Source organism: Scomber japonicus, chromosome 15, assembly GCF_027409825.1.
Source record: "Scomber japonicus isolate fScoJap1 chromosome 15, fScoJap1.pri, whole genome shotgun sequence".
NCBI lineage: Eukaryota > Metazoa > Chordata > Actinopteri > Scombriformes > Scombridae > Scomber > Scomber japonicus.
Genome location: NC_070592.1, coordinates 3,104,444 through 3,129,443, shown reverse-complemented (window position 1 = coordinate 3,129,443; position 25,000 = coordinate 3,104,444). Strand labels below are relative to the sequence as shown.

At 45.0% G+C, this 25,000-nt stretch overlaps 1 protein-coding gene across 1 annotated transcript in view; it reads left to right on the top strand.

Annotated features, from left to right (window-relative positions):
* Nucleotides 1–25,000, top strand: part of LOC128374589 (protein MTSS 1-like) — a 42,033-nt gene that overhangs the window by 2,149 nt on the left and 14,884 nt on the right. The window contains 3 exon segments of the mRNA XM_053334833.1: nucleotides 3,969–4,030; nucleotides 5,534–5,607; nucleotides 7,100–7,160. Coding sequence (XP_053190808.1) covers nucleotides 3,969–4,030; nucleotides 5,534–5,607; nucleotides 7,100–7,160 — 197 coding nt within the window.

Below are 25,000 nucleotides of genomic sequence, written 5' to 3'. Positions count from 1 at the left end.
AGAAGGATGATAAATGAGTAATAAAGAGCAGGAAGATGAAACAACAGAGTATAGGAATAATGAAGGATGCTGTGTGTGTGTGTGTGTGTGTGCGTGCGTGTGTGTATTTGCGTGCATGTGTGTGTGTGTATGTGTGCGTGTGTTTGTGTGTTGCATATAAAGGAGAGAGTGAAAGAAAGAAACAAAGAAAGCGAGTGTATGACACAGAAATAAACTGTGTGTGTGTGCGTGTGTGTGTGTGTGTGTGTGTGCGTGCGTGGCGTGTGTGTGTGTGTGTGTGTGTGTGTGTGTGTTTGGGTGAGAAAGCACGCACGTGTGACCCCTCCCCTCCCCTCCCCTTGAATCCTGCTCCGTCTGAAGCCCCTCTGCAGCACCAGCGGCGGCAGCAGCAGCAGCAGCAGCAGCGTTGCCGTGGTAACGGTAGTCAGGCGATGACGCTGGCTCACTAACAGAACAAGGCCGAACACACCCAGCAGCTCAGAGAGAGGAGCGATGCTGACGACACCACACACACCTACCAAGAGCTGCAGAGGGAGCACACCATGTCACAATACAGTACTGTAAAATACAATATAATACAATATGATACAGTACAATACTATATAATACTATATAATATGATACAATACTATATAATACATGATACAGTATAATACTATATAATAATATACAGTACTATACTATACTGTACTGTATAATATGATATAATACATGATACAGTACAGTACTATACAATATTATACAATACAGTACAATACTATACAGTACTATATAATATATGATACAATACTATACAGTAATATATAATACAGTACTATACTATATAATACATGATACAGTACAATACTATACTATATGACACAATACTGTACTGTATAATACGACAGAATACTGTACAATATACTATACTATACTATATAATACAATACTATACAATAGTACAGTATACAATGTGACACTATACTGTATAATACAGTACAATATAATACAGTACAGTATAATACAGTACTATACTATAAAATATGATACAATACAGTATAATACAACATGATATACATTAAGGTACAACACTATACTATATAATATAATACAATATAATATCATATAGTACAATACAATACAACATGACACAGTACAGTACTATATAATACTATACAATGATAGTATACAGTATAATATGATATAGTACAGTACAATACAATACTATATATAATACTAAACTACAATATAATTCAATGCTATACTATACAATGTAGTATAGTACTGTATTATATTGTATTATACTGTACAGTATAGTGTCACATTGTATTGTACTATATGATATAGTACTGTACTGTACTAACTATATTATATTATATAGTATAGTAATGTACTGTACTGTATCATATTGTATCATATTGTATTATATTGTACAGTATAGTGTCACATTATATTGTACTGTATTATATGTTATATTATATAGTATTGTATTATATTATATAGTATTGTATTATATAGTATAGTATTGTACTGTACTAACTATATTATATTATATAGTATACTATCATTGTATAGTATTATATAGTACTGTACTAACTATATTGTATTATATTATATAGTAATGTACTGTACTGTGTCATATTGTATCCTTACCTTCCAATATGACACAGTATGATATTTAATTCTACTGATCTTATTAAGGGCAATATAATTATGAGTTACTGTACTGTATATACAGGGATACTATATAAATGTATGTGTAGGGTTAAGGTTATTTAAACACAAGAGTAGGTATGGGATGATAACCGTGTTCAAGGTTCACCGCGATATGAAAAAGCCACGATAACCGAAACCGCCAAATGTTCTGTCATACTGTTCCTGAGGTATGAGCTGTTTCTAGTCTGGTCAAAGACAGGAAGTGCTGGTCCTTCCTTCCCTTCCTCCCTCCTTTCCTTCCTCCCTCCCTTCCTTTCTTCTGTCCTTCCTCCCTCCCCTCCTTTCCTTCCTTCCTCCCTTCCTCCTTCCTTCCTTCCTTCCTCTCTTCCTTTCCCTCCTTTCTTCTTCCCTTCTCTCTGTCCTTTTTTCCTCCCTCCCTCCTTTCCTTCCTCCCTCCCTTCCTTTCTTCTTTCCTTCCTCCCTCCCTCCTTTCCTTCCTTCCTCCCTTCCTCCTTCCTTCCTTCCTCCCTTCCCTCCTTGACTGGAGGACAACAGGAGGACGAGCTTAATCTCTGTTTAGGAAAAGGAAGTGACCCTCACTTTTTTGTCTGGTCAAAGACAGGAAGTGCTGGTCAAAGACAGGAAGTGCTGGTCAAGACAGGAAGTGCTGTCAAAGACAGGAAGTGCTGGTCAGTAATCCTCAGCTGCAGTGTAGAGTATCACAACTCCTCACACTGTCATTACAGATTCAGGTTAAAATAACATGTCTGTCTTCATTTTTCTTCTTTTTAGGAACATTTTAGAGCTGTAATCACAATACCTCCATACCGTAAAACCGTGATGTTTTTTCTAATGGTTATCATACCACCAGAATCTCATACCGGCCCATGCCTACACAAGAATAAAGTGTGTTTTAACTGCAGGCTTCTTCCAGGACTTTCTAACATATTTTATTTGAAGTGGTGAAAAACAAACACAAACTAGTCTGAGTCTAGACGGAGAATCCAGCGAGTGAAGAAGTCTCAGATGTTTCACTGCAGAGAAAAAAATATAAAAAGATAAAAAAAATAAAAAAGCCCCCCCCCCCCCACCCGCCGCCTGGAAACATCAGGAGCCTCCCGCTGACTTTAGAAGCACCCAGTCTGTGTGTGTGTGTGTGTGTGTGTGTGTGTGTGTGTGTGTGTGTGTGTGTGTGTGTGTGTGTCTGTGTGTGTGTGTGTGTGTGTGTGTGTGTGTGTGTGTGTGTGTGTGTATTGATCGGTCTCCCTGCTGTCTCTCTGTCTGCTCGTCATCTAACACTCACTATTTATGAGCTTTTTGATTTTTTGGAGTTTGAACTTTTTAATATGAAATAAAAAACTTTCTGATCGACTTCTGTCTCATAAGAAGGAAGGAAGGAAGGAAGGAAGGACAGATGGATGGATGGACAGGACAGGAGGAAAGGAAAGAAGGAAGGAATAGAGGAAGAAGGAAGGAAGGGAGGGAGGGAGGAAGGGAGGAAGACAGGAAGGAAAGGAGGGAGGAAGGAAAGGAGGAAGGAAAGGAGGGAGGAAGGAAGGAAGGAGGGAGGGAGGGAAGGAAAGAAGGTTGGAAGAAGGAAGGGAGGAAGGAAAGAAGGAAGGAGGGAGGGAGGGAGGGAAGGAGGAAGGGAGGAAGAAGGAAGGAAAGGAGGAAGGGAGGAAGGAAGGAAGGACAGAGAAAAGAAGGAAGGACAGGAGGAAAGGAAGGAAGGGAGGAAGAAGGAAGGAAAGGACGGAGGGAGGAGGAAAGGAGGAAGGAAGAAGGAAGGAATGGAGGGAGGAAGGGGGAAGGAAAGAAGTAAGGGAGGGAGGGAGGGAGGTAGGGAGGACAGAGAAAAGAAGGAAGGGAGGAAGGAAGAAGGAAGGAAAGGAGGAAGGGAGGAGGAGGAAAGGAAAGAAGGTTGGAAGAAGGAAGGAAGGAAGGAAGGAGGGAGGGAAGAAGGAAGGAAGGAAAGAAGGAAGAAGGAAGGGAGGAAGGAAAGAAGGAAGAAGGAAAGAAAGGAGGGAGGATGGAGGAAGGAAAGAAGGAAGAAGGAAGGAAAGGAGGGAGGATGGAGGAAGGAAGGAAAGGAGGGAGGGAGGGTGGAAGAAGGAAGGACAGAAAGGAAGGAAGGAAGGAAGGAAGGAAGGAAGGAATGACAGAGAAAAGAAGGAAGGAAGGGAGGGAGCAAGGACAGGAGGAAAGGAAAGAAGGAAGGAAGGCAGGAAGGAAGGCAGGAAGGAAGGAAAGAAGGAAGGAAGGAAGGAAGGTACATTTACAGTTTTAATAGATCTGATCTAAATCTCTTCTTCTTCTTCTTCTCTCCTCTTCAGGGTAGTTATCCCGTCTGGGACGACTTCGTGAGCAAGGCCAGCAAACTACAGTCACAGCTCAGGTAACACACACACACACACACACACACACACACACACACATACACAGACACACACACACCTACACACACACACACACACACACACACACACACACACACACATGTTGAAGCTCATGAAAATCCAATCAGTTCGCTTCATTAAGTGTTTAAATGTCAGATTCACCTCGACCCCAAAACTGCTCCGGTTCAGTGGATCTACACACACACACACACACACACACACACACACACACACACACATACATAGAGACACACACACACACACACACACACACACACACACACACACACACACATACATAGAGAAACACACACACAAGCACACACACGCACAGAGACACACACACGCAGACACACACACACAAAGACACACATGCACATACACACACACACACACACACATGCACGCAGACACACACACACACATACAGGCACACACACACACACACAGAGACACACTCACAGGCACACACACACACACACGCAGGTATATACACACACGCACAGAGACACACGCACACACACACACAAAGACACACACGCAGGCACACACACACACACATATACACACACACACACAGACACGCAGTTATACACACACACACATGCAGGCGCACACATACGTACACACATGCACACACACCTACACACCTACACACACACACACACACCACACACAAACTCCATTAACCTTCCTCGCTGGCAGAGATGAATGATGTCACCATAAAGTCATTATCAGTGAGACGATCAGCAGCAGGTCAAAGGTCACCAGAGGTCTGCAGCTGATTACACTGACTGCAGCCTTCATCTTCCTCATCATCCTCCTCCTCATCCTCTTCCTCCTCATCCTCTTTCTCCTCCTCCTCCTCTTCATCCTTCTCCTCCTCCTCCTCCCCCTCTTCCTCCTCATCCTCTTCCTCCTCATCCTCTTTCTCCTCCCCCTCCTCCTCTTCCTCATCCTCCTCCTCTTCATCCCCCTTATCCTCTTCCTCCTCCTCTTCCTCTTCCTCCTCATCCTCCTCATCTTCATCATCATCATCATAATCCTCCTCCTCTTCATCATCTTTCTCCTCTTCCACCTCCTCCTCTTCCTCCACCCCCTCTTCATCCTCCTCCTCCTCCTCCTCCTTTTCCTCTTCCTAATCCTCCTCCTCTCTCTTTCTCCTCCCACTCTTCCTACTCCTCTTCCTCCTCCTCCTCTTCCTCCTCCTCCTCCTCTCTCCATTTCTCCTCCGCCTCCTCCTCTTCATCCTTCTTCTCCTCCTCTCTCTCGTTCTCCTCCTCTTCTTCCTCCTCCTCTTCCTCCTTCTCCTCCTCCTCCTTATCCTCTTTCTCCTCCTCCTCCTCCTCCTTATCCTCCTCTTCCTCCTCCTTAAACTTTCTCTTTTACCACCAAACAAGGAGCCGAAACTAAAACATCTAGAACTATTTTCTGGTCCTTTCTTCCTTTGAATCCTTCCTAACCCTAAACTCTCTCTCCTCTCTCCTCTCTCCCGTTTCCAGGACGACGGTGGTGGCGGTCGCAGCTTTCCTCGATGCCTTTCAGAAAGTGGCCGACCTGGCGACCAACAGCAGAGGTACGATGGAGTTTATCTGTTTTAATGAATCCTTCTGGTGTTTATCAGAGGTGATCTGCGCTGGGTTATAAAGTCTATCAGCTGATATGTTGAGATATTAAAGCTGTGATGATGAAGATGGAGAGATGATGAAGATGGAGAGATGATGAAGGTTAGGGTTAGTTTGTGTTGCTTTGAGTTGGACCTGAACAACATCTGTATGCAGCTGGTTAGCATGTTGTTCACTCTGTATGTTAACAGAGGATACAGATACTATAGTAACAGAGGATACAGTTACTATAGTAACAGAGGATACGGTTACTATAGTAACAGAGGATACAGATACTATAGTAACAGAGGATACAGTTACTATAGTAACAGAGGATACGGTTACTATAGTAACAGAGGATACAGATACTATAGTAACAGGGGATACAGTTACTATAGTAACAGGGGATACAGTTACTATAGTAACAGAGGATACAGATACTATAGTAACAGAGGATACGGTTACTATAGTAACAGAGGATACAGATACTATAGTAACAGAGGATACGGTTACTATAGTAACAGAGCATACGGTTACTATAGTAACAGAGGATACAGATACTACAGTAGAGATACCATCCAGGTTTACGTGGAGATTTCTTTTCATTCTGATTGAAGATTGTTTAATTGTGACGTGATCTAACCCGATCTGGTGTTCACATTTAATCAGAACAGATGTTTTGCATCATGTGACCAAAGATGGAGAGATCAGTCAGCTGATCAGCTCAGTAGTTGCTGTTGTTGTTTACGGTCTATAGCGGCTTCGATCAAGTTTTCATGGACTTTTTTTGAACAGTTCAGTATTTTTCTTCCATCTAAACATTTTTTCTTCTCTTACTCTTTCTTCTGCAGTGGTTTAATGGTGCTGAACTAGTGCTGTGAAATATATTGATTTGATATCAGTATCGTGATATATCAAGATATCGTCTTAGATTTTAGATATAATATCGTAATATCATGTACTTGTGATATGACACATTCCTGCCTTTACACATTTACTCATTTTATCCAGATTATATTTGATTATTTATCTAAAACCTCATGATTTATTAAAGCAGCATCTATAATATCATCACTGTGTTGATTTCATCTGCAGTGTCGGGTTATCATTTGTGAGGATTTGCTGCTTTTCTTTGTTTAATGTGAAAATAAAACTGAATATATTTGGATTTTCAGCTTTTTATTGCAGTTTAATGACATCACCTTTAAGTTTAATGACATCACCTTTGAGTTTAATGACATCACCTTTGAGTTTAATGACATCACCTTTGAGTTTAATGACATCACCTTTAAGTTTAATGACATCACCCTTTGAGTATTGTAGGAAGTTGTGACATTTTCTGACCGAGCGTTTCACCAATTTAACAGATGAACTGATAATGTAATAATTGTGAGTGGAGCAGTTTGCATCTCCTCTATACTGGTTTGTACCTTTGTGTTATTGATAAGTGATCGGAGGCGACAGTCTTCCTGATCGGCATCTTCCAGGTCGACTCCTGGATCGATTTAATGAAACAGGAAGTTCGGTCTGGTTCTGTAGACGCTCGTTATCTTTTAAAGGTTGACTGTGTGTGTGTGTGTCTGTGTGTGTGTGTGTGTGTGTGTGTGTGTGTGTGTGTGTGTGTGTGTGTGTCGCTGGATGTAGGCCAGCTTCCTGTCACCGTGACAACAGCAGCCGAGGAAACAATCAGTCATCCCCGCCATGAATTTGGGGCTTTAGGTCACCGCCACTCTGTAATTGACTCTGTGTGTGTGTGTGTGTGTGTGTGTGTGTGTGTGTGTGTGTGTCTGTGTGTGTGTGTGTGTGTGTGTGTGTGTGTGTGTGTGTGTGTGTGTGTGTGTGTGTGTGTGTGTTACACCTGGAGCACTGTGCACAATTATTGGTTTGTGTCAGTAAGTGTTTGATTAGAGGTTTTGAGGTTTTGTGGAGACACTCCCTGACTTCCTCTGAACTCTTCTGACCCTCAAACACTCAAAACTTCTTCTTTTCTTTCTCACAGCAGTCTGATTTAAAGATTTAAAGACAATATTTAACATTTAATAAAACTATTTAATTTAATTTTAATCCGACATGACAGATATTTGCTGTTTTTAGCTCCTTAAATATGATATTTAAATGCTTTTCTTTGTCATGATTAATCAGTTAATTGAGGAAAAGGAGAATAATCATTAACCCTCCTGTTGTCCTCGAGTCAAGAAAGAAAGGAAGGGAGGAAGAAGGGGAAGGAAGGATGGAAGGGAGGAAGAAGGAAGGAAATGAGGGAGGAAGGGAGGAAGAAGGAGGGAAATGAGGGAGGAAGAAGGGGAAGGATGGAAGGAAGGGAGGAAGAAGGAGGGAAATGAGGGAGGAAGAAGGGGAAGGATGGATGGAAGGGAGGAAGAAGGAAGGAAAGGAGGAACGGAGGAAGGTAGGGGGATCAAAGAAAGAGAGAAGGAAGGGAGGAAAGAAAGAGAGAATGAGGAAGGAAGGAAGGAAGGAAGGAGGGAAAGAAGGAGGGAGGGAGGGAGGAAGGAAGGAAAGAAGGAAGGGAGGAAAGAAAAGAGGGAGGAAGGAAAGGATGGAGGGAGGAAGGAAGGAAGGAAAGAAGGAGGGAGGGAAAGAAGGAGGAATGGAGGAAAGAAGGAAGGAAGGAAGGAAAGAAGGAGGGAGGGAGGGAGGAAGGAAAGAATGAGGGAGGGAGGAAGGAACAGTCAAAACAGACGGGGTCAATTTGACCTAGTAGGACGACAGGAGGGTTAATTGCAGGTTTAAGCTTATTTCTATTAATATGAAAAATTATAACTAACTAAAATTATATCACCAGGTCTGTTTTACCTGGAGATATAATGTTCAGTCATATTTCAGTTTTCTTTTATCCTTTTTTTTAAAGAGGTCATTCCTTCCCTTAATCCAAGCCTGCTCCATTACAATAAATATGCATATAAATGACAGATTATTAGAGAGTAAAGGTGAAGGATGGAGGGATGGAAGGGATGGAAGGATGGAGGGATGGAGGGGATGGAGGGGGATGGAGGGATGGAGGGATGGAGGGATGGAAGAAGGTTGAAAATGGCTGATTTTAAAGAAGAGCTTTTAAAAATCAGCAGAGAGTGGAGGAACGACAGTAGTAGAGGAATGAAGGAGGAAGAGAGGAGGAGGATAGAGGGCAGATGGTGGAGAGGAGGGGGTGGATGGATGGAGAGGGAGAGAGGGATGATGGGAGAGAGGGAGGGATGGATGGATGGAGGGGGGGAGAGGGAGGGATGGATGGAGGAGAGAGGGAGGGATGGAGGAGAGGGAGGGAGGGGGGGATGGATGGAGGAGAGAAGGGGAGAGAGGGAGGGATGGATGGAGGAGAGAAGGGGGAGAGGGAGGGATGGATGGATAGAGGGGGAGAGAGGGAGAGAGGGATGGATGGATAGAGGGGGAGAGAGGGAGAGAGGGATGGATGGATGGAGGAGAGAGGGGGGAGAGGGAGGGATGGATGGAGGAGGGGGAGAGAGGGAGGGAAGGATGGATAGAGGAGGGGAGGGATGGAGGAGAGAGGGAGAGAGAGGGAGGGGTGGATGGAGGAGAGAGGGGGAGAGAGAGGGGGAGAGGGAGAGAGAGGGGGATGGATGGAGACACATCTAGCGTTACCGTAAACTCTCTAATAGACGCCTCTGCATTTGGAATAATGCTGTCTGGGTCAAATTTAACCCGCTTGTAAAAAACACCTTAAATGTCTTTTATTTTGAAATCCGATGACTAAAGTGGCTCAAAATGCACAAAAATGAAAAGTATTTTAACCCTTTCATGCTGTTCAGAGTCAAATTTGACCCATTTTTTACATTTGAAAGCTGTAAAAACACCCAATACACATTTCTTTTAGTTGGAGTTTTCCTAAATGTGACCCACAGTATACAAAAATTTAAATAAAATGCATCTTTTTTTTAATTTTTATGTAGCTGAAACACATTTTTATATATGCAAATGTATAAATTTGACCTTTTTTCCCCATAATATTAATCATGTATTAATGACTGATGGGGAGTTTATCAATGTGAGCTGGTGTAGAGATTAATTATGAGTCAGAATATGAACAGAATGTAAAGGTTTATTATTTAAGCCTAGCCTTGTGCTAACACACAGCAGAGAAAAGAGCAATAAAAAGTGGATTTATTCTTAGATTATATTTAAATGTCTGTCAGCTCTCCTTCCTCCTCCTCCAGAGATTTATTTATTTATTTATTTATTTATTAAATATGAGGTTGAGCACCAACATGAAGAAAAGACACTGCAAACACTGTTTCTAAAGTGGAGCATCGCTATCTTATCGTATCCAGAACACACACACACACACACACACACACACACACACACACACAGACACACACACCCACACAGACACACACACAGACACACACACACACACAGACACACACACACACACACAGACACACACACACAGACACACACACACACACACACACACACACACACACACACACACACACACACACACACAGACACACACACACAGACACTATGGAGATGAGACACAGTGGGTGTCCTCCTCGCTCTACCTGCCTCTGTCTTATTTTGTGTGTGTGTGTGTGTGTGTGTGTGTGTGTGTGTGTGTGTGTCCGTGGTTACCATAGTAACCTGCTGCCATGGAGCATTTCGTCCCTTAAAGGGACGGCAGAGCGCCGTCGGCCGCTTTGGCAGGACGATGTCAATATGTCAACACCTGGTAACTGGGTTAGAGGGAGGAGGAGGAAGAGGAGGAGGAGGATGGGGGGAGGAGGAGGAGGAGATGAAGGAAGAGGAGGGGGGGGAGAGATGGAGGAAGAAAGGGAGGAAGAGGAAGAAGATGAGGGGAGAGAAGGAAGAGGAGGAAGACAGGGAGGAGGAAGAGGAGGAGGATGGGGGGAGGAGGAGGAGGAGATGAAGGAAGAGGAGGGGGGGGGAGATGGAGGAAGAAAGGGAGGAAGAGGAAGAAGATGAGGGGAGAGAAGGAAGAGGAGGAAGACAGGGAGGAGGAAGAGGAGAGGGTTGAGAAGAGTGAGGAAGAGGAGGATGAGAAGGGGGCAGAGGACAAGGAGGAGGAGGAGGAAGAGTAGAGAGTAGAGAGAGGAGGAGGAGGAGAGAAGGGGGGAGGAAGAAGAGAGGGAGGATGAGGAGGAGGAGAGAAGGGGGAGGAATAGGAGAAGGGGAAAGAGAGGGAAGAGACAGAGAAAGAAAGGGAGGAAGAGGAAGAAGATGGGGGAAGAGAGGGAGGAGGAGGAAGACAAGGAGGTGAAGGAGAGGGAGTAAGAGGAGGAGGAAGAAGAGGAGAGGGTTGAGAAGAGGAGGATGAGAAGGGGGGCAGAGGATGAGGAAGAGGAGGAGGAAGAGGAGCAGAGGAAAGAGGAAGAGTAGAGAGAGGAGGAAGAAGAGGGAGGAGGAGGAGGAGGAGGAGGAGGAGGAGGGGGACGAAGAGGAGGAAGAGGAGAGAAATGGCTCCATGATGATCAGCAGTTACAGTAATGTCTTCATGGTGTGTTCGGGTGCAGCTGGGAACATTGAACTCTGGAGCTTCTCTTTAATGCAGGAACCATGCTGACATCTGAATGTAAACCTTTATCTTGTTGTCTCACCTTGAAAAGTTCTTTAAGCTCTTTAAACAACATCTGGAAACATTTAATAACTCATAACGTTCATCTGCTTGGCGACGCTCCGACAGCCGCAGTAAAACAGGAAGTGGATCCTGTTTAATATTCCCAGATCAGTCATGTGCTATCCTGAAGCTTCCTTGTCCCATCAGCAGCCGAACGGCCAGCAGGAACTTATAAGCCGCAAAAAGGCTTTAAAAGGCCAGATGTTGTTTGTCGAGGTTTTTAAAACGTTCCCAACATGTCGAGGTTTAAGCTGCGGAGGAGAGAGGAGCTGCAGCATATGGAGATGAAGGAAGGAAAGGAGGGGAGGAAGGAAGGAGGGGAGGAAGGAAAGGAGAGAGGAGCTGCAGCATATGGAGATGAAGGAAGGAAAGGAGGGGAGGAAGGAAGGAAGGAGGGGAGGAAGGAAAGGAGAGAGGAAGGAAGAAAGACAGGAAGGTATGAAGGAAGGTAGGATGGAAAGAAGGGAAGGAGGAAGGAAGGAAGTTAGGAAGAAAGGAATGAAGGTAGGAAGGTACAAGGGAAAGTAGGATGGAAGGAAGGAAGGTAGGAAGGATGGGAGGATGGAAGGAAGGAAGGTAGGGAGGATGGGAGGATGAAAGGAAGGAAGGAAGGAAGGATGGAAGGATGAAAGTCAACTGCAAAAATGTCTCTTATGTCAGCAGTGATTTGTGTTATTCTTCGTTTATACACTATCACAACCTGTATCCATAGCAACCATAGAACAACCTGTATCTATAGCAACCATAGAGCAACCTGTATCTATAGCAACCATAGAACAACCTGTAACTATAGCAACCATAGAACAACCTGTAACTATAGCAACCATAGAACAACCTGTAACTATAGCAACCATAGAACAACCTGTATCTATAGCAACCATAGAACAAAAAGTTTGTCGCAGGTAAATAAATCAAACTGAACAATTTTAACCCTTTAACTTCACTTCATTGTGTGTGTGTGTGTTTGTGTGTGTGACTGCAGTGCATTCTGGGATTTGTAGTTTTAAGTTACTTCTTGTAGTTTTCTTGTAGTTTGGAGCTTTTTTAAACCAACCTGAGTGATTAGTTGTTGTTTTATGAGTCAGAAAGTGATGCTACTAAAGGGTTAATTAGGTTTATAATTAAAGAATGATGATATGTAGCTTCTTAAATGTGTTGTTAATATATATGTGGAATAAAATATAAATATATATAAATATAGTTGTTTGATGTTTTAAGTCAATATAAATGTATGTTTGGCTTTTAGACGGACTGTAGAGAGAGAGAGGTGATTTCTGCTGCAGTCAGTATCTGCAGAGTGTGTGTGTGTGTGTGTGTGTGTGTGTGTGTGTGTGTGTCTGTGTGCATGTGTGTGTGTGTGTGTGTGTGTGTGTGTGTGTGTGTCTGTGTGTGTGTCTGTGTGTGCATGTGTGTGTGTGTGTGTGTGTGTGTGTGTTAGAGTCCTCACCCAGATGGCCCTCTTTCCTTTTTGGCAGCTCCTCTGTTTAATGACATCATCTCTCAGTGGCGGCGCAGGTGAGTGATGTCATCTCTGCAGTGTTTCCATGCCGACATCAGCACGATTTTATTTTTAGGGTTTTCATCAGAGGTCACGACGAGCGGTCGAAACAACACGACACGAAAAATAAACCCCCCAAAATATTCAGCTTAAAGTCCTTATAACATGTTGATTCATCTCTCTTTCTTTCTTTCTTTCTTTCTTTCTCTCTCTCTTCCTTCATATATTTTTCTCCTCATTTCTCTCTTTATTTCCTTTTTTCCTCTTACTCTTTTTCTTGTCTTCTCTTTAATGAAGAGACGAGAAGTGTAATCCAGACTGAGATGATGTCAGGAGCTTAAAAAGTGTAAAAGTTAAAGAAGAAGGAAGGAGGAAGGAAGGAAGGAAAAGAGGGAGGAAGGAAGGAAGAAAGGAGGAAGGAAGGAAGGAGGGAGGAAGGAGGGAGGCAGAAAGAAGGAAGGAAGGAGGGAGGAAGGAAGGAAGGAAGGAAAGGAGGAAGGAAGAAGGGAGGAAGGAAGAAGGAAGGAAGGAAAAGAGGGAGGAAGGAAGGAAAGGAGGAGGGAAGGAAGGAGGGAGGGAGGGAGGAAAGGAGGAAAGGAGGGAGGGAGGAAGGAAAGGGGGGAGGAAGGAAGGAGGGAGGAAGGAAGGAAAGAAGGGAGGGAGAAAGGAAAGGAGAAGAGACGAGACGTGTAATCCAGACTGCGATGATGTCAGCGGCTTAAAGTGTAAAAGTTAAAGAAGAAGGGAGGAGGGAAGGAAGGAAGGAAGGAAGGAAGGAAGGAGGGAAGGTATGCAGACTGAGATGATGTCAGCGGCTAAGAGTGTAAAAGTTAAAAGCAGCCTCACATATCCTGCGCTCCTCGGCTCTGAGCTCAATATAAATATAAATATATAAATATATCGTCATGGCGACACGTCGCTACTTATAACTGTAATCACTATTTTTATATAGAGCAGTTGCTACGAGCCGACTCGCTGACAGACATTTTATTTAACCCTCCTGTTGTCCTCGAGTCAAGGAAGGAAAGGAGGGAAGGAGGGAGGGAGAAGGAAGGAAGGAAGGAGGGAGGGGAGGGAGGAAGGAAGGAAGGAAGGAAAGGGGGGAGGAAGGAAGGAAGAAGGAAGGGAATGAGGGAGAAAGGAAGAAGGAAGGAAAGGAAGGAAGAAGGAAGGAAGGGAGGGAGGAAGGAAAGGAGGGGGGAAGGAAGAAGGAAGGAAAGGAGGGAGGGAGGAAGGAAGGAAGAAGGGAAGGACGGAGTGAAGGATTGAAGGAAGGAAGGAAGGAAGGAAAGAGGAAGGAAAGGAGGGGGGAAGGAAGAAGGAAGGAAAGGAGGGAGGGAGGGAGGAAGGAAGGAAGGAAGGAGGGAGGAAGGAAGGAAGGAAGGAAAGGGGGGAGGAAGGAAGGAAGAAGGAAGGGAATGAGGGAGAAAGGAAGAAGGAAGGAAGGGAGGGAGGAAGGAAAGGAGGGGGGAAGGAAGAAGGAAGGAAAGGAGGGAGGGAGGAAGGAAAGGGGGGAGGAAGGAAGGAGGGAGGGAGGAAGGAAGAAGGAAGATGAAAGGAAAGGAGGAAGGAAGGAAAGGAGGAAGGAAGGAAGAAGGAAGGAAAGGAGGAAGGAAGAAGGAAGGACAGAAGGAAATAAGGGAGGAAGGAAGGAAAGGAGAGAGGAAGGAAGAAGGGAAGGAGGGAGGGAAGGATTGAAGGAAGGAAAGAGAGGGGGGAGGAAAGGAGGGAGGGAAGGGAGGAAGGAAGGAAGGAGGGAGGGATGGAGGAAGGAAGAAGGAAGGAAAGGAGGAAGGAAGGATTGAAGGAAGGAAGGAAGGAAGGAAGGAAAGAGAGGGGGGAGGAAAGGAGAGAGGAAGGAAGGAAGGAAGAAGGGAAGGAGGGAGGGAAGGATTGAAGGAAGGAAAGAGAGGGGGGAGGAAAGGAGGGAGGGAAGGAAGGAAGGCAGGAAGGAAGAAGGAAGGAAAGGAGGAAGGAAGAAGGAAGGACTGAAGGAAGGAAGGACTGAAGGAAGGAAGGACAAGAAGGAAGGAAGGACCGGAAGGAAATATTGAAGGAAGGACAGAATGCTCTGAATGTCTCATAGGAGGAAGGAAAGGAGGGGGGAAGGAAAAAGGAAGGAGGGAGGGAAGGATTGAAGGAAGGAAGGAAAGAGGGGGGGGGGAGGATTGAAGGAAGGAAAGAGAGGGGGGAGGAAAGGAAGGACAGGAAGGAAGGAAGGACAGGAAGGAAGGAAGGACTGAAGGAAGGAAGGACAAGAAGGAAGGAAGGAAGGAAGGACAGGAAGGAAGGAAGGACAAGAAGGAAGGAAGGACAGGAAGGAAGGAAGGACAGGAAGGAAGGAAGGACAAGAAGGAAGGAAGGACAGGAAGGACAGAATGCTCTGAATGTCTCATAGGATCAGTTTACATTTCTCTTCGGATCTTTTGAGCAACGTAGAAAAAGAATAAAAGATAAAATATTTAAATCTTGATGTTTCAGTTCTGGTGAAATAAGCTTCAGGTGTCACATGTGCTGGTTGTTAATGTGGGAGCAGCAGCAGCAGTGTGTGTGTGTGTGGTCTTTGAGGGCCTCATTATGGTATGGCATCGCCACGGCAACGGCAGCAGCTGCCTGGTTTGACGTCACACCGGAATGGATTCATCTGAACACACACACACACACACACACACACACAGATACACACACACACACACACACAGACATGGACACACACACACACACAGACAGACACACACAGACACACACACACAAACACTCAGACACACACACAGACACACACACACAAACACTCAGACACACACACACACACACACAGACAGACACACAGACACACACATATACACACACACACACACACACACACACACACACACACAGACACACACATATACATACACGGACACACACACACACACACACAGATACACACACGGACACAGATACACACAGACACACTCACATACACAGATACACACACACACACGGACACAGGCACACACACACACAGACAGACACACACAGACACACACACAGAAACACACACACACAGACATGGACACAGAAACACACACACACAGACATGGACACACACAGACAGACACACACACAGAGACAGACACACACACACACAGAGACACACACACACATACAGACACACACACACACACACACACACTCAGGCGTTATCGGGCCGTATGGAGTGAGTGCAGACAACCGTGTCGACGTTGCTGAACATCCAATTAATGCATCGTCATGGCGATATCGAGCAGCCAGGAGTAGCTCCGCTGAGTGAACTTACACAGGTGAAGAAGCTCTGATGACATCATCTACTGTTAAACCTGCTCACGCATTAATGCTTCAGGAGGGAGGGAGGAGGGAGGGAGGAAGGGAAGGAAGAAGGAAGGAAAAGAAGACACAGGTGAAGAAGCTCTGATGACATCATCTACTGTTAAACCTGCTCACGCATTAATGCTTCAGGAGGGAGGGAGAAGGAGGGAGGGAAGGAAGGAAGAAGGAGGGAAAGGAGGGAGGGAAGGAAGGAAGGAAGGAAGGATGGAAAAGAAGACAGGAAGGAAACAAGGACACATATCTTTATTTTATATTCCAAAATGGAAGGAAGGAAGGAAGGAAGGAGGGAGAAAGGAAGAGAGGAAGGGAGGAAGGAAGGAAAAGAAGACAGGAAGGAAACAAGGAAGGAAAGAAACAAGGAAGGAAGGAAGGAAGGGGGCAAGGACAGATGGAAGGAAGGAAAGAAAGAAGAAAGAAAAAGAAGGTAGGTAGGAAGGAAGGAAGGAAAGCAAAGAAGACAGGAAGGAAACATGGAAGGAAGGACCAGAAGGAAAGGGGGAAGGGAAGGTAGAAGGAAGGACAGAGAGAAGGAAGGAAGGAGGGAAGGAAGAGAAGGAAGACAAGACATGAAGGAAGGAAGGAAGGAAGGGAAGGTAGAAGGAAGGACAGACATGAAGGAAGGAAGGAAGGAAGGGAGGAATAAATGAAAAGAAGACAGGAAGGGAAGGAAGGAAGGAAAAGGAAGACAGGAAGGGAAGGTTGAAGGTAGAAGGAAGGAAGGAAGGAAGGAAAGTGGGCCGGATTGGACCCCTCGGGGGGGCCGGTTCTGGCCCACGGGCCTCATGTTTGACTCCCCTACTGAGTTACACTTTAATCTTCCTGCTCGACCAGAAGCTTCAACTTTTATCCTCAAACTGATCGGATCGATTTCAGCGAACAGGAAGTTCAGAGCTTTGACTGTTTGATTAAAGTTTATTAAAAACAAGACGATCCTCAGAAATGTTGAGAGAAAGAGAGAAAGGAAGGAAAAGAAAACAGGAAGGAAACAAGGAAGGAAGAGAGGGAAGGAAGGAAGAGAAGGAAGAGAAGACAAGAAGGAAGGAAGGAAGGAAGAGAAGACAAGAAGGAAACATGGAAGGAAGGAAGGAAAAGAAGACATGAAGGAAGGAAGGAAAAGAAGACAAGAAGGAAACATGGAAGGAAGGAAGGAAGGTAAGAAGGAAAAAAAGACAGGTAAGAAACAAGGAAGGAAGGGAGCAAGGACAGATGGAAGGAAGGAAGAAAGTAAGGAAGAAGAGAAGGAAGATAAGACAGACAGGATATATGGAATGAAGGAAGTGAGGACAGAAGGAAGGAAGGAAGGAAAGAAGACAGGAAGGAAGAGAAGACAGGAAGGGAAGGAAGGAGGGAAGGAAGGAAGGAAGGAAGGAAGAGAAGGAAGGAAGGAAGGAAGGAAGGAGTTCAGAGCTTTGACTGTTTGATTAAAGTTTATTAAAAACAAGACGATCCTCAGTAAAAGAGAGAAAGAGAGAAATGTAATATCACTCTGGGTTCTGATGAAAAGAAAGAAAGAAGAGAAAAGGAAAATATGGAGCCACAGATGTCTGGAAGCTGCTGACAGGAAGTTCAGTTTAATGTCACAGCTTCAGCCACAACTCGTAAAATATACTCTGATAATATTAAAAGCAGCTGATTGTCTCTGATCGTCTCTGATCCTGAGTCTGCCAGGAAACTGCTCCAGGTCATCATCTCTCTCACTGCCAGACAGCTCAGGGTTAGGAAGGAAGGAAGGAAGGGAGGAAGGAAGGAAGGAAGGAAGGAAGGAAGGAAGGGAGGAAGGACAGATGGAAGGAAGGAAAGAAGGAATGGAGGAAGACAGGAAAGAAACAAGGAAGGAAGGAAGGGAGCAAAGACAGGGGGGAGAAAGAGAAGACAGGAAGGAAGGGAGGAAGGGAGGATGGAAGGGAAAGAAGACAGGAAGGAAGGGAGGATGGAAGGGAGGAAGGAAGGAAGGGAGGATGGAAGGGAGCAAGGACAGGAGGAAGGAAGCAAGGACAGATGGAAGGAAGGAAGGGAGCAAGGAAGGAAGGAAGGAAGGAAGACAGGAAAGAAACAATCAAGGAAGGAAGGGAGCAAGGACAGAGGGAAGAAAGAGAAGACATGGAAGAAGGAAGGAAGGAAGGGAGCAAGGACAGATGGAAGGAACAGAAGTCAGGAAGGAAGGAAGGAAGGAAGGAAGAGAAGACAGGAAGGAAGGAAGGAAGCAGTTGATGGTCTCTGATCCTGATGTCCAGATAAACAACGTGAGTTCATCTGATCGTTGGCTCGTTGGATTTTCCACCTCGCTCTGTCCTCACCTCGCTCTGTCCTCTCCTCGCTCTGTCCTCTCCTCTCTCCTAGCCTCCTAAAAAAAACCCAGAGTCTGCCAGGAAACTGCTCCAGGTCATCATCTCTCTCACTGCCAGGAAGCTCAGGGTTAGGGTTAGGAAGGAAGGAAGGAAGGAAGGAAGGAAAAGAAGACAGGTTATATATCAGAACTGATCATCCCTTGTTTCACATCCATCTGCAGACCAATCAGCCCTAAATTTAGGAAGTTAACTCTCCACCGATTTCTTTAAAGTCCGTGTAAAGTAAGAATAAATATGTGTTCTGAGTTTGACATACTACAGAAAAGTGTGTTGTTAACCACCCTGCCAAATTTGAATGATTAAAAAAATCGCCAAATATATGAAATTAGGCTTCAAAGTTGTGTAAAAATCAGCCTCTTTCTCTGCTCCCAAACGCTGTGGGCGTGGCCTCCGAGTCCGCTGAAGCCCCGCCCCCTACCAAGTGTCACCTGTCAATCAAAGCCACCACCTCTACCTGAAACATGGACGCTACATCTGAGAGCTTTCTGCTCCTAACTCAGCTGCTAGCTCGGTGGCTAACTCTGCTGCTAGGTCGGCGGTTAGCCCGGCGGCTAACTCGGCGGCTAGCTCGACGGTTAGCTCGGCGGCTAACTCGGCGGCTAACTTGGCGGTTAGCTCAGCAGCTAGCTCGGTAGCTAACTTGGCGGTTAGCTCAGCAGCTAGCTCGGTAGCTAACTCGGCGGTTAGCTCAGCGGCTAGCTCAGCTAACTGGCTAACTGTAGACTGTAGTAGTAGTAGTGTGTGCTGAATGTATTTATACCTCTCCAGCAGCAGGGGCGGGTTTATGCTAATCACTAAATCCTGAACACAGAAATGTTGAAACACAGTTTGTGAAGCCTAACTCCACAATTCAAATCTAAATGGTTGAAATGCTTTTTACACATTTTTTAGAAATACATTTATGACCTATTTAATGTGTTTAGTTTCTACTTGATGACACTCTGGCTTTTATTTGTTTGGATTTTCTTCATTTATGTTTTAGTTTTTATTAATTTACTTACATGTTATTTGACCATTCGTGCATTTTGTTTAATTATATCCATCAATCCAATAATCCCATGACCGAATCTCTCAGTAAAGCATTTTAGTTAAATCTTCCCTATAAATAAATTGACGTAACTATGATGTAAAACGTTATCTAAACAGCTGAAACTGAGGACAGCCGACCAACTGAACCAGATCGTTAATGAATCAGACGTAATGACCTCAAACTGCACGTAAAACCACTGATCTGGCAGTAACTCGGCCCACTTCTGAAATGAGTCCAGGGGCAAACTATCGGGGTTAAAACTGGGCTTCTAGCTTAATGAGCAGCGAGAGGAAGCTAAAGGCTAAAGGCTAACGTCAGGCTCAGATAGTCTGTGTTGGGCTACTTCCTGTCTTTATTCTGAATCTAGCGTCTGTTTGGAGTTGAAGTTGAATAGTCACATGTTTCTCTACTGGTTGATATTTACCAGGAAAGAAGGAAGGGAGGAAAGGAAGGAAGGGACGAAGGAAGGGAGGACGGATGGAGGGAGAAAGGAAGGGAGGAAAGGAAAGGAAATAAGGAAGGGAGGAAGGAAAGGAAGGTAGGAGGAAAGAAGGAAGGAAGGAGGGAGAAAGGAAAGAAAGTAAGGAATGAAGGAGGGAAGGAAGGGAGGTAGGAGTGAGGAAAGGAAAGAAGGAAGGGAGGAAGGAAAGGAAGGACAGAGGAAAGAAGGAAGGAGAGAAAGAGAGGGAGAAAGGAAAGGAGGAAGGGAGGTAGGAAGGAAAAAAGGACAGAGGAAAGGGAGGAAGGAAAGGAAGGAAGGAAGAAGAGAGAAAGGAAGGGAGGTAAAGAAGGATGGAGGGAGGGAGGAGGAAAGGAGGGAGGAAAGAAGGAAGGAAGGGAGGACGGAGGAAAGAAGGAAGGACGGAGGAAAGAAGGAAGGAGGGAGAAAGGAAAGGAGGAAGGGAGGGAGAAAGGAAAGAAGGACAGAGGAAAGAAGAAAGGGAGGAGGGAAAGAAAGGAAGGAAGGAAGGAAGTGAGGAAAGTAAGAACAACAGCAACAATAAAGAAAAAGAAAAGAAGAGAAAGAAAAGAAGAGATTTATAGATATAAACCTTTAAAAATCATAAACTAGCAATTCAACAATCTGCACATATACAGCTGTTAATGTACCTGCTGTTCATTTGTGCCAGTCAGACAGGCACAGAGGGTGTGATTGAATTATTAAGCAGGGTGACCCAGCAGGTGTGTGTGTGTGTGTGTGTGTGTGTGTGTGTGTGTGTGTGTGTGTGTGTGTGTGTGTGTGTGTGTGTGTGTGTGTGTGTCCTTTTCATCTCCTGCACAAACTGCACCTAATTAGTCATGAGGCCCCACCCGTCTGTGGGGGAGCATCAGAAACAATAATTAAGCGCTCCCTCTGCAGGCCTGGACTCGAGGCTGTGTGCTCGTCTCTGCAGAGGAAGAAAAAGGAAGGAAGGAAGGAAGGAAGGAAGGAAGGAAGGAAGCTGCTGGTAATCCAGGATTTATAATTCATGGCTGTATTTTAACGTCCAGAAGAAAAGAGTCGGACACATGAGAGAACCGATCATATGAACAGATTCAGTCTTTAGAGGCACGAAGGAGAGATTTTAAACACATTTGTTGCATCTGAATGAGACAAGGAGAGGAACATAACATGCTCATCTGAATCAATCTGGAGTTAAAGTCTGTGTAAAGTAAGTATAAATATGTGTTCTGAGTTTGACATACCACAGAAAAGTGTGTTGTTAACCACCCTGCCAAATTTGAATGATTAAAAAAAATCGACAAATATATGAAATTAGGCTTCAAAGTTGTGTAAAAATCAGCCTCTTTCTCTGCTCCCAAACGCTGAAGCCCCGCCCCCTACCAAGTGTCACCTGTCAATCAAAGTCACCACCTCTACCAGAAACATGGACGCTACGTCTGAGAGCTTTCTGCTGCTAACTCAGCGGCTAACTCAGTGGTTAGCTCAGCTGCTAGCTCGGCGGCTAACTCGGCGGCTAACTCGGCTGCTAGCTTGGCGGCTATCTCGGCTGCTAGCTCGCTGGCTAACTGTAGACTGTAGTAGTAGAAGTAGTGTGCTGAATGTATTTCTACCTCTACAGCAGCAGGGGCGGTTTATGCTAATCACTAAATCCTGAAAAACAGAAATGTTGAAACACAGTTTGTGAAGCCTAGCTCCACAATTCAAATCTAAATGGTTGAAATGCTTTTTACACCTTTTTTAGAAATACATTTATGACCTATTTAATGTGTTTAGAAGAAAATGTCTGGATTCACTTTACACGGTCTTTAACATTGAGCATAAACCGGCCTTTAGACTCCACATGATCAAACATACATGAGTCTCACCTACTTGGGCGCCACCTGAAACCCAGTCAGAACCCACTTGAAGCCAACACAGGTGGGATCGCCATGGAAACTGCAGTCAAACCCACTTAGGACTCATAGTAACAGCTCAGATTTAACCCTTATGGAGCCAACATGGACATGCTGGCTGTGAACAGTTGGTTCAGAGTGTTTCTGCAGCTTCCTGTCCAGCATCATGTTGAGTTGCAGCTGACCAGTAACATCTAATAATCTCTCCTCTGATACCTCTGTGATGGTTATATGATGCCTCTCATGTTGGTCGTGGAGTGATTTTGCTTTAGAAAGACGTTTTTTAGACAGGAGGCATCATTCAAAGTGATCGTCAGGATACAGAAACGAACACTCATACGTTCTACTTGCTGACTGGAGGAGCAGCAGCACGGTGGGTCTACAGAGGCTTAGTGTAATTATAACAGTACACATTACTTATTAATCATTAACTCTGATGGATTCATGTTTTCTAATAGTTTCAGCTCCTCTAACACGACTAATGACACTCATAAATGTGTCTGCTGGCTCTTTGGGAACGTTTTTGTGAATGAAACTCGTCCACAAACGTCATCATACATGGATGTTTGTATGCTGTTATTTTTGTGCATGTTAGTGAGCTTGCAGTGGAGTCTTAGTAGCACATACTTTATATTTTGAATTCAGATAATATTCATCTGAGCAAACAGAAATGTGTCCTGTGCACATTCAACATATATAAATATACCACAAAACCAGCCAAACACAGACTGGGAGGAAAGCAGTTCAGGATTTAGTGATTAGCATAAACCCCGCCCCTGCTGCTGTAGAGGTATAAATACATTCAGCACACACTACTACTACTACAGTCTACAGTTAGCCAGTTAGCTGAGTTAGCACTACTACTACTACAGTCTACAGTTAGCCAGTTAGCTGAGTTAGCCACCGAGCTAACAGCCGAGTTAGCTACCGAGCTAGCAGCCGATCTAACCGCTGAGTTAGCCGCTGAGTTAGCAGCAGAAAGCTCTCAGACGTATCGTCCATGTTTCTGGTAGAGGTGGTGACTTTGATTGACAGGTGACACTTGGTAGGGGGCGGGGCTTCAGCGTTTGGAGCAGAGAAAGAGGCTGATTTTTACACAACTCTGAAGCCTAATTTCATATATTTTGGCGATTTTTTTTTGTAGTACAAGGAGAGGCAGCAGTAAGAGTATGAGAAGAAGAAGAAAAGGGAAGTCCCGTCTTCTTGGTGGAGGATCTCAGCAGGAGGTCAGAGCTGTTTGTAAAGGTTGAGCGACTGATAAATAATTCACGTCTCGGCTGTCACGGTCACGCTGCTGCAGAGAAGAAGAAGAAGAACTCAGAGCATGTTACTGCTTTCTGTTTACATGACTTTTAACACTCCTGTTGTCCTCGAGTCAAGGAAGGAAGGAAGGAAGGAAGAAGGAAGGGAGGAAGAAGGAAGGGAGGAAGGAAGGAAGAAGGAACGAAGGAAGGAAGAAAGGAAAGGAGGAAGGAAGAAAGGAAGGCAGGAAGGAAGTAATGAAGGAAGGAAGGAAGGAGAGGAGTAAGGAGGGAGGAAGGAAGCAATGAAGGATGGAAGGAAGTGAGGAAAGAAATATGGAAGAAGAAGGAAGGGAGGAAGGAAGGAAGGCAGGAAGGAAGTAATGAAGAAGGAAGGAAAGGAGTAAGGAGGGAGGGAGGACTGGAGGAAGGAAGGAAAGGAGTAAGAAGGAAGGAAGGAAGGAAGGAAGGAAGGAAGGAAGGAAGTGAGGAAAGAAATATGGAAGAAGAAGGAAGAAGGAAGGGAGGAAGGAAGGAAGAAGGAAAAAAGAAGGAAGGCAGGAAGGAAGTAATGAAGAAGGAAGGAAGGAAAGGAGTAAGGAGGGAGGGAGGACTGGAGGAAGGAAGGAAAGGAGTAAGGAGGAAAAGAGGAAGGAAGGAAGGAAGGAAGGAAGGAAGAAAAGGAGTAAGGAGGGAGGGAGGACTGGAGGAAGGAAGGAAAGGAGTAAGGAGGAAAAGAGGAAGGAAGGAAGTGAGGAAAGAAATATGGAAGGAAGCAATGAAGGATGGAAGGAAGTGAGGAAAGAAACATGGAAGAAGAAGGAAGAAGGAAGGAAGAAGGAAGGAAGGAACAGTCAAAAGAGAGGAGGGTTAACTGTCGCTCCTGAAGCACACGTGGTGTAAGAGGAGTCGCTGTGTGTGGTGTGTGTGTGTGTGTGTGTGTGTGTGTGTGTGTGTGTGTGTGTGAAGCTCATATTTTGTTTCCGTCTCAGTGTTTCCAGCAGCGACAGACAGCTGATTATAAACTCACTTCCTGCTGAGCAAACACACACAGTTACACACATCTAGCAGCTACAGAGTCAAATTAACCCTGTCTGTTCCTTCCTTCCTTCCTTCCTTCCTTCCTTCCTTCCTTCCTTCCGTCTGTCTGTCCTTTCCTCCCTCCCTCCTTCTCTCTTTCATTCCTTCCTTCCTTCCTTCCTTCCTTCCATATGTCCGGTCTGTCTTATCTTCCTTCTCTTCTTCCTTACTTCCTTCCTTCCTTCCTTCCTTCCTTCCTTCCTTCCTTCCTTCCTTCTTGTCTTCTCTTCCTTCCTTCATGTCTTCTTTTCCTTCCTTCCTTCCTTCCTTCCTTCTTTCCTTCCTTCTTTCCTTCCTTCTTTCCTTCCTCCCTTCCTTCCTTCCTCCCTCCTTTCCTTCCTTCTTCCTTCCCTCATTCCTTCCTCCCTCCTTTCCTTCCTCCCTTCCTTCCTCCCCCCTCCTTTCCTTGCTTTTTCCTCCCTCCTTTCCTCCGTCCTTCCTCCCTTTCTTCCTCCCTCCTTTCCTTCCTTCTTCCTTCCTCCCTCCTTTCCTTCCTTCTTCCTTCCTGTCTTCCTCCCTCCCTTCCTCCCTCCTTTCCTTCCTTCTTCCTGCCTTCCTTCCTCTCTCCTTTCCTTCCCTCATTCCTTCCTCCCTCCTTTCCTTCCTCCCTTCCTTCCTCCCCCCTCCTTTCCTTGCTTTTTCCTCCCTCCTTTCCTCCCTTCCTTCCTCCCTCCTTTCCTTCCCTTTTCCTCCCTCCTTTCCTCCCGTCCTTCCTCCCTTTCTTCCTCCCTCCTTTCCTTCCTTCTTCCTTCCTCCCTTCCTTCTTCCTTCCTCCCTCCTTTCCTTCCTTTTTCTCCCTCCTTTCCTCCCTCCTGTCCTTCCTCATTCTAAGCAAATTAAAGTTATAACGGCTAAAACTAAAT